We start from the raw sequence: 17401 nt of genomic DNA on the forward strand, positions 1-17401 counted from the left end.
TGCACTTCCTGTTATGAGCAAAGCACTTTAAACTCTTGGATGGCTGAGGTCAGTTAATGAGCTCTGGTATCTGAGAGCCCTCTTCGTTACCCTTTAGGATCCCACTTACCTAGGAATAAGCCCCATGGAAAATGCTGGGACTTACTTCTGAATAAATGAACATTTGCTTATGGTGAACATGTATCAAAAATATGAGAAATCAAAAATGTGTCAAAATCAAAAAGGAAAAAGAAGATGCTAAACTTCCAGTCATGGAAATCACAGAATGTCCACAACTCACTTTTTGAACTTGTTCATTATTCCACTGTCATTTTTCTTGATATCATGTACTATCTTTTGAAGTTGCCTACAAGAAAGAAAAGATTACAATTTATAATCAGATGGATCATATCATTAATCAAATTACAGTGCAAATACTACATACCTAACTGAATGCATCAAAAACCTCCTGCTTACTATTGTATGTTCCTTTTCCCAATCAGCTTATCTGACCTTTACTGTCTCTTGCAGATATATGTATCCTCCTTAGAATTCTTAACCCTTGGTGAACTCAGCATCATCAAAATTTTCTGTAGCTGTTCTGCCTAAATGAAGCATTGAAATTGCCACAGTGCGAAGCCTATCATTAGTCAGATGACAATGATGCATTGAGTAACTTTGTAGAAAGTAAATATACAGCTTCCTTTTATGGGGATTTTTGGTAATTTCTAGTTTACAGATGTTTGTATTAACTGATTTCCATAAACTACAAGCTATGGACAATTGTTAATAAGTCAACTTAAGCATGAGTTGGTTAGTCGGTGACCATTTTAGTTTGCAGGTCCATGATTTAATGGCACAGTTGTTCATGTATGAGGTGGTTTTGTTTGTATATGAGGTTATTAGGATATAGGACGTGGCATTTGCAGTAATGCAGATGTGGATTTTTCTTGTAACAATGAGTGGTAACTATTATTTATTTCATTTTATGTTAGCATACATTTATTTAAATATCTCAAAAAGGTGTCTGTATTGAGGTTACAGCAATACACACTATATTTAAATGTCTTTGTTATAAGAAAGAATGTCAGCAAAAAGACCTTTGGTTGAAACAGACACCTTTTTCACCCTAATTTATCCTGCATAAACAAACAAACAAACAAGTGAGTCACTTCCATTTAATTAAGCCTAATCTTGGACAGAATGGCCAGAAGACCCACAAACCAGGACAGTCTTTCTCAGTCTGGTGCCCTCCAGACATATTGCTGCATCTCCCATCAAGCTGGCTGAGGATGATGTGTGTTCATAGTTCAAAAGAGGGTGCCTAGTTTAGGGAGCAATGTGATGGTCTCCCAACATTATCAGGGGCTCCCTGGCTCTGAGGTCCTTGCAGCTTCAGGGTTGGGACTTTGAAGACGCCTGCCCTGCCCCTGCCCCTGCTTGCAGCTAGCATAGAAGAACTGTATGGGCTGCCTCTCTGAGGATGCAATCGGGCCTTGGAATGGGGGAAGAGATATGCTGGGGATGAAGAGGGGAGGAACCTGAGGCTGTTGCCTGATGCCAATTCATATTTGTGCTTCAGCACCTCCCTCTGTGAATTGCCTCACTCCGGGAATAGGCTGTATCTAAGCCTGTGAGTCTGGAGGCCTCCATGTAACGACTGTGGGGTACACATGACTGTACGCCTAACCACTTAGTCTGTAGAATTTTGCAGGGGGAAACACTTATTTCCATGCCATGAAGAACTTAGCTTTTTCATATCAAGTTGGTGTTAAAGGTACACGGGCTCTCTTGTTCCTATTATACTCATACATTTGGCAATCTTGGTTCCCAATCATCAGCTCAGGTCTTGGAAGCCCAAGGATAACCCAGTCTCTGTTTCCCATTACACTGGGTGGTGGTCCATACATTCAATGTGCACCTATACCTCCTTTGAAATCAGTATTTTAACAGAGCTGAACCATTCCATTAAATGACAGGGTAATTACCACACAGCTGGTATCTATTTTGGTTGGCATGCCTTTCAGTTTTGTATAAACAGGTGTGCAGGTGAAACATGGAGGTTTTTTTGTTTTTAAAGGATTGTAGACTGAACAATGGAAGCAACTTGCAAGTTCCAAACAAATATTACAAATGTACAAATCTACCAGCTGTTAGAAATGACTGAACAACCCTTCCCTGTGTCATCACCCTTGACATCAAGGGCAAAAAAGGCAAGTCTCTTGATCAGAATCTGTTCCAGCTGAAGCAAACTTCTCAGCATTCCGTCCCTCTTCTACAGACAATGATTCAGTGTTAGTCATTTGCTGATTGCTAAATTACCATCTGCAATCTAGTAAGGCAGGTAAAGCAATGCTGGTAAGTTAATTAGCACTGCTATCTTTGACAGTGTTGCTTGCCTGTTCGGAAGAGCTTTGGGCATGGGGACCAGCTCCTCTTGCTCTCCTCACAGATGCTCACACCAGCATTGAGCGTGTGCTCCATGAAGCAGGCAGGCAAAAAGTTGCATATGCAGGCAAAGGCCATTTGCATGTATCTGTGGCTCTAGCATGGGATTTATTGCTTTTCTGCCAATATATAGGTAAGTTATGGTCTTTCTGCCAAGAAAATAGCATATTCTCTAATATCAAATAATGTAGTTATTATTTTACATCAAGGGCAAGATCCTATAGGCCTACTAGATGGAAATCTCAGCTCTTGGAAACTTCAAGTATCTAGTGTCCTGCCAGGCTGCTGCAAAAAGGGGAGCAATGAAATCAATTTTTATCTCTCTATGCTTTTTCCTCTCCATAGAAGACAGAAAATCCTGACCTCATTTCTCTTCTCCGTTGCTTACCTCCCAGAACAGCCCCCCTTTTGACTTTTCTGGGCACAGGAAGCAGCTGGTATGGTTCTTTCTGCAGTGACTGTCAGGAAGGGCAAAGGAGCAATTTGAATGTAGTGTATGGCTTTGCAAGGGGGAATCCAACCCCTTGGAATGCATTCTTGGGATGTTCTCCAGAAACAATGAATGAATATAATATTTTATTCTAAATGCACATTTTAGTGCACAGGGAGTGGCTTTATACCTGGTCAGATGATTTATGGATTTGGCTCATCAGCTGCAGTTAAAAGTCTATCCCTTTAAATGCAAGGACATACTCTACCACTGAGCTATGATTCCCCCACTGCTATACATGGTCCTCTGACTTTTCCCAGCTGATTTTAATAGAATTCAATCTTCCAACTTGCTTGCTCCACTGATTTTTTAGGAAACTGTACTGCAGATATATTCATGTTTATTTGCCAGTATGTCCCATGAATTCAGTGCAATTTATTCCTGAATAAAACATTCATAGGTATGGGTTGTTACACATGACTACTTTCCCTGAATTTTGGCTAAATGTATATGTTTGGTTTGGTTTTACTACTAGGAAGTGTTGCACTAGGTAAGCAATTTTCATTGATAGATACACATTGACTCCATTCTGTGGAAAAAGGTGAAGGGCTTTTAAAAGCTGCCCAGTTTAGAAAGTGAAGCTGTTTGCTGGCAGGAGATGCAATGATGGAGAAAATTGCACTGGGAAATGTCAACATGTGGAGCAGTGGTGAGTGATGAGAAACATCTGCCCACATATGTACATCATGAGCAAACATGCATTGTACATATCAATCCAGAGTTTGTTTTCTACTCAGTACCTCCCTCTGATATTGGGGGCTCCCTGTATCTGTCACCCACACTGCCACACACCCCATTCATTAAGACCTCTTCAGCCTTACTGTAGTATTTTCAGGGGGCTGTGGGAAGGGTGGAGTAGGGCAATCCAGTTGATCCAACTTAAATATGGATCCACCCTGATATATTGCAAAGTGAGAGCAAATCAATTCATCTCTTATGACACTACAATCCCACAAGGTCTTCCCCGCTCCCCATTATCCCAGTTTAGTGGAATTTCTGTCAGACTGGCAAACCTGTAGAAAGTGCAACATAAATTTCATGCAAAAGACCTGAATGAGCATAGCAGGTAGGAAGTTGGACCAGTCATAATCTTCTAGCCATTCCTACCCTACAAGGATAAAACTGTAATGATAAAACTGGGGCTGGACAAAATATGGAGATATACTACCTTGAAGCAATAAATTTAATAAGAAATAAACAATACTCCACTGCTCTAATCCCCACTTATTTCATCAGAATCAAGGTAGAGTTGCAAATAGCCTACAGCTATGATGATGAGAAAACTAGAGTAACTCATCTCTGTGTTACTTTCTGATTCATAATGAAAAGAAGCTGCTCATTTTTGTTTTAAATGCATGTATTTTCATTAGATAGGAAGCAGCTGAGTCACCAAAAGCCTGATTCCAATGTAATTGTCCACTCTGCAGTCCTAGTTTTTTATTTCAAAAGGGCCAGTCTAAAAGTTACAGCCATCATGTACAGGCTGCTGCAATTTGCTCCATGTGATACATAGTGTCACACATGGTGACTTGTTTACATGCAAGCATTTCATTACATGCCATGGACCATTTTCCTCACGTCACTGCAAACCTTTTCTGGGTGGTTGTGGTGCTATGGTGAAGAAAGCGGAGTCCATAGGATGACCTTCAGCATGTTAACGGCTCCTCACATGGAGTGATTTAAAGTGGTCTCCAAATTTCAGAGGAGAGCATAAAATGGCTGGAAGATCACGAGCTAGATCCAGGCTCTCTCCCATACTACACCTCACCTCATTCAGCAGTCTCCTCACCCTCTGTGTAGCATTTCAGAGGGCTGGAATGACAAGGGAAGGGAAAGTTGAAAAGACTGCTCCACCAGCGCAGTAAAATATAGATCCAGCCACAAGCTGCCTGTAGTGGATTCACTCCTAGCCAGGATTCACTGCTAGCCACATATATTTCCCTATCCCCACTCACAGACGGTAAATTCACATAGCCCTGGAATCAAAGTGTGCTGTTCAACCTGCCTCAGACTACCCACCTAGATTTGTCAGAGCAGATCTGTTCACTGCCCCAAGAACTCCTCTGCTCCATGTGCACAGCAGTGTTAACCAGAAGCCTGAGTTTCTGCTTATAAAGGTGTCCCCTAAAGGATGGGTGCACTGCTTTCATGGAGGCACGCACTTCCTGTTTTTGGCAGTTTTGAAGCACTAGTGTTAAACACAGCTTCGTGACTGGAACTTTCATTTAAAGTCTTGCCACATCATTATTTCTATCCTCTTGCAGTGATTTTGTTTGGCTGTGGACATCAAGTGCTGCCCCCTCCTTTTTAATAAGCCTCAAACTCTACAAATGTTTATGTATTAAGATAAGCTGGATAGACAATGGTGTATTAATGGTGTATTAATATATAAAATTAGCTTGGGAAACAAGTACAAAGAACAATACATTGAAATGACTGCCATAATAAAAACAAATGTATTAGAAGATATAAAAAACTGTGTTTAATTTATTAAACAAGACAAAAAGGAGGCTTTTGGTTAAAAAGCAACAGCCATCCTAGGTTAAATGTCTTGCTGAATACACTTGATATTATTGAAAGAACCCAAGATAATCAAAGCCACTTTTAAATTACAAGTTTTGCAAAAATGAATGGGCTATTATTTAAACCAGTTCTTAGACCATATATTTTAAAGGGAGAGAGAACCATTGCCAAAAAAAAAAAAAAAAAAAAAAAAAAAATTAACAGAATGAATAGATTTCAAAAATAGGTCTCCCAGCTTTAATTGGTGGTTGGATTAACTAACATTTCATTAGATTAATTAGTGTCATAGCTGACATTTAAGAAAATACTTTATCTGTATTGAGAATCATGTGGAGCTAGCATTCTAGTTTAACAGGAATATATTTATTTAGTATAAAAATACTTCCATGCAATTCATGTGAGGAAGAGAACTGAGATAGTAAATAGGGCAACCACAAGATATCCTTAACATACCAGTAAGCATAAACAATATCTGATATTATCTAACATTTCCAATAATTAATATGGCTGTGCAGCATCTTGTATTCTCTTGTTCCAATTCATACTAGATGTAATTAATTTTTAAATTATGTGATGGTAGTATTGTCTTCCTTCTCTTGTTTTGGTTATAGTTCTAATTTTGACCATATATACAATATCCTGCATCCTTAAAAGCCATTCTTCAACAGTATAAGGGTTACTGTTATCTGCTTTTGATTTACAACTGGGTGGACTAATAAATTAACTTCGCATTTCAAGAATGATATGTTAACATAACAGTATAGGAAAAGTTTTTTTTTAAATTTAATAAATGTTTTTCATTGTAATGATGAAGCCCTGGTCCAGGTAAGATTTGGCGATGGAAGCTTCCCCATAGTGGCTCATGAAATCTGGTATCCATCAAAAGAGTATATAGCTGCTATAATTAAATCACCAAACTCTAATACATACCTTATATATGTGGTAATACAACTTATATACATTCTATGATGAAATGCCTGATATGTGCTCTACATGGAATACTATCCAAAGAACTTTCTCATATCCAAATATGAATGCAGCTTTTAGTTAGATGAGCATTAGGGTGTTCATATTCAGTCAAGTAACCACGCATAAATACAAGTAACTAAAACTAGATCAAACCTGCATGTTTATTAAGTTGTAAACTGCTACACATTTCCTTCAATACATCAAAAAGGGACCATATGGAGGTACTGGCAGTTTGCACAGTTATTCAAGATTAATTGGTTAGATAAATGACCGACTGATTAACTCTATATGTTAAACCTAGTTGTAACTGTTATGGAAAACCATCAGGGATTTCCCATTCCCCTGGCCAATTAGGCAAACTCTTGCCTCAAAATTCCCTGGCCCCAAAATTGCCATACCAGACACTGGGATTCAGCACACAATCATCCAAGTATGAGGAACAAAACAAGGTCATTCAAAGGATAAAACATTGGGATGGAGCAAGATAAAACACTGAGGTTTAAAAGGATAAAACAAGGTAAAATGGGGGCGGGATGGGGAAATTGCAAAGCAGCAGTTTGCAGACCAAGCTAATCAAGCAACCCCTGCTGCATCAACCGAAAACAACAAAACTAACCCTCCTCTAATCTAGACACAGAATAGCTACCTTTTGTGGCATTATCATATGCAAGGCATCACAGGACTCTTCCACATCTACCATACTGCTGTGGAGAAGCAGAATGGGAACTCCCCCCACCCAAAAAAAGAGGAATAAAGAGCTTTTCTGTTCCCCAGCCTCTATCCCCTCTGCATAGTTGACCATCTCCCAATGCTTTGAGGCTACCCATTTGCTCTGGCTGCAGGTCCTCAGTCATTTAGCTTGAACTCTGATAACTCTGGGGTGCATCACAAAGGGAGTGAGTGCTCCCAGGACCTTGAGTGTCAGATTCCTGCTGAGTTGGCACCAAAAGCATGACACTTATTAGTTACAGTCTTAGCTTACAGTTTGACCTAGGTGATCCAGGATATCTGCTTTTGTTGTTAGTTGAGGTCCTGTTCGACCCATAGTGACCCCATGGACAACATTCCTCCAGGCCTTCCTGTCCTCCACCATCCCCTGGAGTCCACCTAAGCTCACACCAACTGCCTCAGTGACTCCATCTAGCCACCTCATCCTCTGCCTCACCCTTCTTCTTTTGCCATCTATTGTTCCCAGCATTATGCTCTTCTCCAGGGAGTTCTTCCTTTTCATTAGGTGGCCAATGTATTTGAGTTTCATCTTCAGTATCTGGCCTTCTAAAGAGCAGTCAGGGTTGATCTCCTCTAGGACTGACCGGTTTGATCGCCTTGCAGTCCAAGGGACTCGCAGGAGTCTCCTCCAGCACCACAATTCAAAGGCCTCAATTCTTTGACGCTCTGCCTTCCTTATGGTCCAGCTTTCACAGCCATATATTGCAACTGGGAAAACCATAGCTTTGACTATATGCGCTTTTGTCGGCAGGGTTAGGGTTATGGTATTTAAAAATGCAATACTGAAGAGTATTTGTCAGAATACTGACAAAACGGGGAGAGAGTATCTACAACAGTAATAAATGTTAATATCTTATAGAGGCCACTGCAAACAGTACAAAAATAAAACTAAGATAAAGACAGGAATAATGACTAATTGAACTTTCCAGATCTCATTTAACACAAACCAGGAGAGTATCAACCAACGAAGTTGAATTCTAAAGAGCATGCCTTGCTGTACATAAAACTGCTGGTGCAAGGTACTTGATTCTCATGGTAAATGAAAGAATTTTTAATGACTGCACAATATACATTTGGTGTGGGAAAGCAATGTTAAAAATCCTTTATTTTTGAGATTATTCTTTTCAGAAAAAACAAAAATGGTTTCATTAGCATTAAAATAAACATGCATTTCATATTGTTCCACAGGGATCCACAGTAGGTGTTTATATGGCCAGGGAAAGAGGAAATGCCTCCTTTTTGCCCTTGTCAGAATGAACCATCAGGGCTATGGATGAGTCTGATCTGCCTCGACTCAGTTTAGGATAGCTCTGCCCAAAAAATAATATCAAGATTTCAAAAAAATGAAATGTTGCTTTTATTATTGTTATTATTGGTCTTTGAAACACTCTTCACATTTTTCAGAAACAGAAAAAACAATACTTCCTGTAACTCTGTTACAACAGTCGGATGACTGAACACAGCAAGCAACTGTTCCTCTTTCAACCATTCAACTCTTTGAGAAAGAAGTAATGTCTATTTCTAGCAGAAGATGGTAACAACTGAGTTATACATGTTGGCAGCACACACTACTCTGTGGATTGTCTCTCTGTTATACTAGAAATCATTTTGATGTAGTAAAATGCTGTGGGCAGCTCAATTCTATTAATGTCTGCTCAGATGTAAGTCCCACTGAATTCAATGGAGCTTGCTCTTAGGTATGCATGCATGGAATTGCAGCCCTGCTTACCCACACACACACACTTTTGATGTGTTCTTATTTATTTTCAATTTATAGTCTGCTGAATAACCCTCTGAGCAACTAACAACATTAAAAAACAGGTCAACAGTACAATAATAAGTGTGCAGGAAGGAGTGGGAGAAAACCTATTGGTTAGCAGAGTGAGTTCTTACAATCAGGTCTGGAAATAAATGCGAAAGAGGACAGTTTCTGCCTGGTGATAAGACAGTAGTGGTTTTAAATCCCCTTTCTAATTTTTCCACTGGGGGAAAATTTAAGGTTCTGGGAAAAGTACTTCCTCTCACCCCACAGCTCTTCCTGTTCACTTTCTCTTCCCCCAAGCTCTCTGGTTTTCCTTTCCATGACCTTCATGTCCCTATTCTTGCAGTATTGTCACCCCTGCATCTGGCATGTATGCAACTGAACTTGGGCACCCTCTCCCCCAAATTCTTTTTCTACCAGATACATACAGTGGGAAACAAGGCTTAGAATGTGTAGTTGCTGAGCATCCAAGTTCTAATCCTGTTTACTGGAAAGTGAGCTCTACTGAGTTTATTGGGACTTCCTTCTACGTAACAAGGCTTAAAATCGTATCTTGAAATGTCACCAAAATAATTTTTTTCAGTATGAATAGTTCTATTGAAGTAAAAAGGGTAAAGCTTGTTATTAGGATAAACAGGTACTTGTTTATAAAATCCCAGTCTCTCCTCCCTCTGTCCATAGCTCACCAGAGTAGTGATTATGGTGGACCAAGTAGGACAGTAAAAGCAACCATTGAGTGCCTGCCTAGCTTCAAGTGACCCTTTCATCCAGGGTCTACTCATAAGCAAGGGTTTTCTTATGAGGAGGAACACCCAGCTGCATCAGGTGAAACATGGACAGTCAGCATGTGAGTTCTCCATTTTGTTCAGGTCTTTGCTGGGTTAATAGTTCCCGTAGAACTACTTGGGGACAGCTATGAGCTCAGGACAATAGCACATGGGCAGAGTAGCAGTGTTCGTAAGTAAGTCTCAAAATACCAATGGCAAAGCCATTGGTATTCAGGAGGGTGCTATCACACTCATGTCCTGGTTATAGGCATCCCATAGGCATCTGGGGGAACAAGTTGCTGGATTAGATAAGTCCTTTGGTTTGATCCAGCAGAGCCCTTCACATGTTCTTAGCCCTATCCTCACATTAGTCATGTAAATACATTTGAGGAAAGCAGGACTGAGTTGCTGGCCTTGCACATGATGCTGCATGTGCCTACCTGCTTCCCCCTGTGTCTTCCACATGGTCAGTTAAGGTCTTCATGGGGAACCAGCTGCAATTGTGTACGTTCTTCCATGTATTTCCTAAGGCATGTGCTCCTCTGTTCCTCTAAGGTTCTGTGCGATCAAGTGGAGGAATCTACATAAGTATAGCCAGACCTCCTTTCAGGCACTCCCAAAAGTGTGGAGTCAGTGGGGCTAAGCTGGACAGGCACTGGGATAGGAGGTGAGGCCATCAGGCATACTGGGGGCAGGAAAAGAAACAGCTAGACATAGATTTGAATGTATTAATTATACACTTCAACAAAGGTAGACTGAATATCCATGCAGTATTTATTCAAGAGTAGCATCTATAGAAGAATACTAGGCATGTTCAGCCCTGAGAAGAGATTAAGCAGGGACTTGATATCCCTCTATAAGTACCTCAAAGGCTTATAGGAAAAGTGGAAGGTCAAGATCTCTTCTCACTAATACTAGAGTATAGGACATGGAATAATCCATTCAAGTTGTGGCAACACAGATTCAGCCTAGATATCAGTAAAAGTTTCCTCACTCAGATCGATACAACAGTGGAACCAGTTGCTTAGAAAGGTCATTGGCTCTCTCACACTAGAGACATTCAAGGTGAAAATGGACAGCCATCTGAGTGGGATGGTGTAAATTGGTGACCTGAAATAGCAGGGGAGTTGGACTCAATGGCCTTCCCGGCCCCTTCCAACTCTACTTTTGTCTTTCCAATGTTGTAATATTAGCATTTTAACTCTCAAAAGGGTATGGAAAATCAATTTGTGTTGACCACATGCTTTAATTCCAGGAAGCAGGTAGATAATTTAAAAGAATGCATGCCTCTGTAAATATGAATGAGTTATAAAGTCTAAACTCTATCTAGAGGGTCACAAGATTTTTTTGGAATCCTAGTTCTATGGCTGGAAAAGAACTCCGTACTGGCAATCCATAGTTAGATCACCTCCCCTCATCACAGCAGGTATGGAAAGAACCTGCATTTCTGAGATCATAAGATCAACCTTGGTGAAGGGGGCAGGGACAGGAGGGAGGAGAGTGGGGTCACCAGGATGTATCCTGGTGGTACTCCAGCCTCCTTCCCTGTCCAAAGCACAGCAGTTAGACTGACTTACAGAGTGGTGAAGTGCAGAGATGATCTTTGCCTCCATAACCATTATAGTTCCCTGTATAGGACACCTGTAATCTTCTGTGTAATCTTCAAAGGCTTACAGGCATCCCCCTTGGACTGTGCCCTAAAGGAAGCATTAGCAGTATTGCACCTCCCATATTTAGCCCAGTTAGACTAACCCTAATTAAAGAGACATTGTGGCTGTAGAAATCACCTGCAGTTGGAGACAAAAGCAGTTCAGTAGAAGAACCAGTTAAAACCCAGGCACTTCCCAGCTTTCTGTGAAAGTGTGCCAGGGTGTATGTGTGTGATTGTCATGCCCACAGAAGTGTGGCTCCCTCAGACATAAGGAGTCCTGTGATTTTCCAGGTTTCTGGTCATCAGAAAAGTTGGAGGAAGGAACTTTCATTAGAGCTGCAACTTCTCAGCTATAGTTAGATTTTGGTTGGGGGAGATTTGAGATGCATCTAAATAAGGCTTTTCTCAGCAGACCCTGGCCTGAGTTACAAGTGCTACTCATCACAAGGTGCCCATACACCCTGGATAAGATAGAGATACCCCTCCAAGTTTTCACAGTTCCATCATTTGGAGCTTGGAAAGCCATTTTTATGCCATCTTTACTGGCTGGAGTGAGGCATGTTTTTTTGTTTTTCTTGCTGTCTCTTCTAAAGGTTGCGAAGGTATCGCGATGTTAAATATCCATCACAGTTCGGCAGGTGGGACTGAAAAGAAGGGCAGGGGAAGAATAAGGACCATAGGTATGTGGAGTTACAAACTTGTCCTAGAGACTTCCCTAGGGCTGGGGAGGTGGCTATATAATCTGTGGGCATATAATTAGTGAGGGTGGAACTGACACTAGGTTGGCTATGTATCCTCTTTTACAGAGGATCTTCCTCTAATGTCAGAGGACTGCCCTCCATTTTGAAGGCACCTTCCTTATTTATTTATTTAGAAAATTTCTATGCCACCCCATTCGCCGAAGCCTTGGGGCGGCTCACAAATAAATCAATTAAAATACTATAAATTAACAATATAAAACAAGTTAACAATATAAAATATTGGAAGAGCTGTCCAATCCAAGTTGGACAGAGAACCATCAGAAGAAAGAGCTGAGCCTTGAAGTTGCTCATCTACAGTACATGGACAGCAGACTGACCAGGCACACGGATTCTTTCACACTGTGGTGAGATGCTCTGTATTTTGCTTTAAATTCTAATACATATTTCTAAGTTTACATCAATGTGCTATGCATTATGTATTAGTATATGCCCACTTTCTGTTGATTCACTTGTGGCCACTAGCAGGCCTTGCCAGCTTTTAGCCTGCCTGTATGGCTAAGCATAAGGCAGCCCCATAGGCAGAAAGTCAGAGCTTTTCCTAGAAGCAGAAAGGACAAAATGAGGCTGTCATACTTTGGACACTTCATGGGAATCCGAGACTCACTGGAGACTATAGTCATGCCGGGGAAGGGCAAAGGTAGAAGAAGAAAAGGAAGACCAAACAAGAGATGGACTGACTCTATAGAGGAAGCCACAGCCTGAGTTTGGAAAAGCTGAATGGGATGGTAGGGACAGGATATTTTGGAGATCTTTCATTCATAGAGTTGCGATAAGTTGGAGGTGACTTGATGGCACACAACAAAGACACAGTCAGAAAACCTAGGCATGAATGCAGCACCAGATGCACCTTTATGACTGCTGGCTGGACAGCCGGACCATTTCCAAGAAAAGTGGAATACAGAGTTGAACTAATGCACCCATTCTGCAAATCTGACTTCTACAAGCTGTGGAGTACCTGTGGAGCATTCTGACTGATGCCTGGTTGTCCCTAAGGTGGGCCAGAGGAAAAGCAGGTCGAAACAGGTGGTACTGGCCGCACAAAAGAAGGGTGCCCATAATCCTTCACTGCACACCAAAGTGTCCACAGCAAACCATCGACTCACAGGAATATCTTAGTTAAGCAAATAAGGTATCCAAACTGGTTCTGAATATGTTCCTACATGTCCAGATGTAAAACTTCCGAGTTTGGCTGGATAACTGCACCTAATGACAGGCTGGCATTCAACGGATGAAGTATTTCCCAGCCTGGGGACTTGGTCTTGGGAAAAGATTCACTTCATTAAATGTTCACCTGCCATATCAAAGCACAAGTAACCCTTCCGGGAATGGTGGTTGGGAAACGACAGCCGCACGGAGCTCACTCATTTCCGATTTGACCAGACTCCTGTGTAACTCGAAAGCTTGTTAGCCTCACATCTATGTTGGTTCCTCTCTCGAGGGCCCGATTCTCTTGTTCAGACAAGTTTATCCCCTCTGCTTCTGTCGAGCAGCTTTCGATCCTGCGGCGTGGCAGGAAAGAAGCGACGCTAAAGGCAAGACTCTGTGTAAAAGTGGGAAGACCGAAAAGGGGAACGGCAGAAAAAGGAAGGAAGGTACCTGAGCTTCTGTCCTGCTGGCACCGTGATTTTATTGAACTTGTCCATTCTCGGGATTGCCTCGGGCTTAAGTGGCATAGGAGTCAGAAAAACATGTGCAGCTTCCTGGTTCCTCCAGTGGTGTGGTGAAGGTGAGCAGTTGATCGGAGAGGGGGGGATTTCGCTACGGCTTTCTGGCCCCCTTCAGACCGCGCTCTGCGCACCACGACGGAGGCGAGCTCGCGTGCGTTTTAGGAGAAGCAAAACTTGCCCGAGCGCCCGGTCGGGTTTCATGTTTCGAGTTTGTCACGTGACGAGCCAGCTTGGCGGGTCATGGGGTGTTTGTGCAAACTTGAAGAAGATCCACACCTCTTGGGCGTGTCAGCCAGTCGCGCCGGGACTTGGGAGCCTTCATTGCGGCTTCCCTCTTGCGGCTCTTCCCACGCCTCGGGCGTTTCGTTCCAATGCAATGCCGCCTGGGAGTACGTCCTGCCTCCTTCCAGGAGCCGAAGGTTGACTGGCATCAAGAAACCAAGATGGTTTCCGGAAGAGGGTGCTTAGCATACAGTCCAAGGGACTTGGATCTGGTACAGAAGGAGTGCCGGGGAGGTGGGGAGCCGGGTCTGCTGAAGCTTCCTGGGGGCTTTGGGGCAATCACTGACTCTCGGCTTAACTTACCTGACCAGGGATGTTGTGTGGAGAAAATGGAGAGGAGGATCACGCATGCTGCCCTGGAGGAAAAGGCGGGATATAAATGGACCAGACAAATTGCAGAACGATGAGAGAAAGGTGCTTTCTCCTTGGAAGCCCTTCCGTGTTCAGAGGGTGCATGTCTCCACGTGTCAGATGCTGGGACAAAGAACTGGGAAGGGCTCTTGCATCCATGCCCTGTTGTTCCGGGGGCATCTAGATGGCAGCTTTGGGGGGGAATAATATTGGCCCCACTCTTGATGGATCTTTGATCTGTGTGAACAGGCCTTTTTTTATGGACCTTCCAAAGAGGGGGCTCATTCTAAGCCAGAACCAGTGGCATACCGGCTTCATTGTGGGATAGACGATGCCTGTAGATCAGGCCACCCAAGCTGATCGTGTATGAATTTCACTTCAGGCACTTTCCCTATTGTCCTTCGTCATGCAGCGCACTCCGTAGTGGCCTGGTCAGTCGTGAAGTGCAGGCGCTCACTCATCGGGATGTCTCACAGCCACCCACACCCCGAAGAGATACAGGGAAAAAAACAAACAAACCAGATCTTCGCCTTGAGCAGTATTGACAAACCATTTCTAGTCTTTTCCTCTCCACGAGGAACACGTCTTTCGTCAAGTTTAGTTGCCTATTCATGACCAAGCCACCCAAAATGCTTTCCCTGACAATACATTGTTACAAAGAAAATTAACGCCCCCTCGCCCATGTCCTGCAAGAATTGCAGTTAAGAAGAAATAAGGAAGTCGGGCTTGTATGTGTGGATGACTGCAAATTAAAAAGTGCCAGCAAGCCTGGGATTCATTGCATCACTAAGCATAATTCTTGCAGTGTCTGTTCCTTTACCCCATTGCTTGTGTTTATATTTCCCCCTCAGTATTTTTGCAAAGGCACCAGTGCACCCTTAGAATTAAAATTGTGCCATTCAACCACTGCTTCCAAGAGAATGGTGCTTTTGCCCAAACACAATGTTGAAAAGGTATTTTTGAAAGGTCAGTGAGGATATTGTATGCTAATACCTGATTTTCATTTACAAGGGAAAATGGAATCAAAGTGGTGTTTGCAGCATGTTTCAAAAAACACACCCTGACCTGGTGAGGATACTTATTTATTTATTCTGTCTAAAAAGAAATGAATGTTTTAGCTCAGGGAACTTTTATTGCTGCTAGTTTCCTATAGTTTTATGTGCTGCTGTGCTCCTTTTCCTGCTGATCTCTTCTCAGTTTGATCTTATCCTACTTTTATTTATAGTTTTATTGTTTATATATTAGATTTATATCTCTCCTTTTTTCCTTTCAAGGAACTCAAGGCAGCTTACACAATTATCCTCCTCCTCTTAATCTTATCCTTGCAACAACCACCCTTTAAGGGAAGTTGGGCTGGGTGACTGGCCCAGAATCACCCAGTGAGCTCCATGACTGAGTGGGGACTAGAACCTTGATTGCTTGAATCCCAGTCTGGCACTCTTGACCACACGGGCTCTCAGGTTTTCAGTGCCACTTGGGTAACTTGAGAGATTGGACAGTTTGGAAATAAAAGAATAATACATATGTAGTTCATCTTCCAAAAGGATAAAGATTCCAGCACAGTGTAGATAAAAAATGGAGACTGCAATATAGCAAATAATAAATAATAAATGAATAAATCATGAATATAGTATACCTAGCAAGAGCCACAAAACAACTAGATTTTGAAATGCTACCCTTTGTTCCTCTTTCATGAGCAAGAATAGCTTTTGCAAAGGAGCTAGAAAATGTGGGAGCTGGATGTTTACTACATATGGGGTGCAGTAAGCCAAGTGAACAGTAGCTTGCATGTGGGAATACTGAAACCTTTCCCATTGGTGTGCTGATGCTTGAAATACATGAATATATTTTCATATATCTGTTTTCAAAATGTAAATAGTAACTCAGGGGAGCAATGTCAAATTGAGGAATGGGGGCTGTACAGTTTCCTCCCATCTCGCCCACAGATTCCCAAAGTGCCATTTGCTCTGGGAGAGAAGTAGCTGTTGGCACTAATGGGAGTTTCAGTACCAGAGTCAACAGCTTTGGGGGATGTTTTTTCCTGGCATTATCGCATGGAGGAAAATGTTAAATGCCACTCCTAGCAGCACAGTCCCAGTCCCGATGAGCTCCAACCCCATGACTGCAATTTTCATTTTGCAATCAAACACACACAAATGCATCTACATGTTTCACACCTAGCCAAACCTTGCTTGGCTTTAAGGCCTGATCTAGACATGAAGAAGAATGAGGTAATGGAGTGTTGAGGTGCTAGTGTGGACTGTACTAGTTTGAAATATGGGCAGGTAATCACATTCTCCTACTTCCTTATAAAGTGAAAACTAGCATAGCCAACAATGAACTAAGAGGGAACCTTTGTCCCTGCAGTACTTATTTTGTATTTGCAAGGTTCTACCAGCTCAGCATTTTTCAGCTTCAGCCCCCTATTTGTGTAGATTAGGACTATGTTAGATAAACTTAGCTGTGGTTGGATCCTGCCCAACTATTATGACACATTTGAAAGTAGAGAAGAGCTCTAATAGTGCTGCTTGGAGGGCTTGCTCAATGGACAAGACAGGGATGAATGGGTGAAGATGTTGGTCCCAATGATTCACAAAGGTATGGCATGGATTACATTGTTTCAAATCTACAAATACGTATAAACTAGTAAACTGCCCAGAGCCTATGGAAATGGGGCAGTATATGAAAATCAAAATAAATAAATAACCATCTACTAGTTAGGGTGAGAATCCAAATCGACTTTCTTCCATATGGCCATTGCTGCAACCAATATGAATTAACTCAAAGGACAAAGTATCAGCTGTATGGGACCTGAATAAAAAGTCGTGTCAACACAGAGCAACAGAATGGTCAAGCACTCAAATGGAGTGGCTAGGGACTATTGTATATCCATGATGCCCTGTGTCACTTTTTCTTAGGTCCTAAAAGGTTGGTCACAGCTGTTCAAGAATGAACAGGTCTGCAGGTGGGCAAGAACACCAGTGAACAAAGAAGAAGCAGGTATCGTGGGTTTCCTACAGGC

At 42.1% G+C, this 17401-nt stretch overlaps 1 protein-coding gene across 8 annotated transcripts in view; it reads right to left on the reverse strand.

The window, feature by feature from the left end:
- Nucleotides 1–17401, reverse strand: part of BLNK (B cell linker) — a 140164-nt gene that overhangs the window by 63620 nt on the left and 59143 nt on the right. For 7 of the 8 annotated variants that reach the window (XM_044420707.1, XM_044420709.1, XM_044420706.1 and 4 more), the window contains one exon: nucleotides 281–346. In XM_044420707.1, the coding sequence (XP_044276642.1) occupies nucleotides 281–346 (66 nt within the window). Of the gene's footprint in view, nucleotides 1–280; nucleotides 347–13675; nucleotides 13936–17401 lie in introns of those variants that run through there. The other variant, XM_044420710.1, reaches the window with a different exon arrangement.

Source organism: Varanus komodoensis, unplaced genomic scaffold (genome assembly GCF_004798865.1).
Source record: "Varanus komodoensis strain SLA01 unplaced genomic scaffold, ASM479886v1 scaffold11, whole genome shotgun sequence".
NCBI classification, from domain to species: Eukaryota; Metazoa; Chordata; class Lepidosauria; order Squamata; family Varanidae; genus Varanus; species Varanus komodoensis.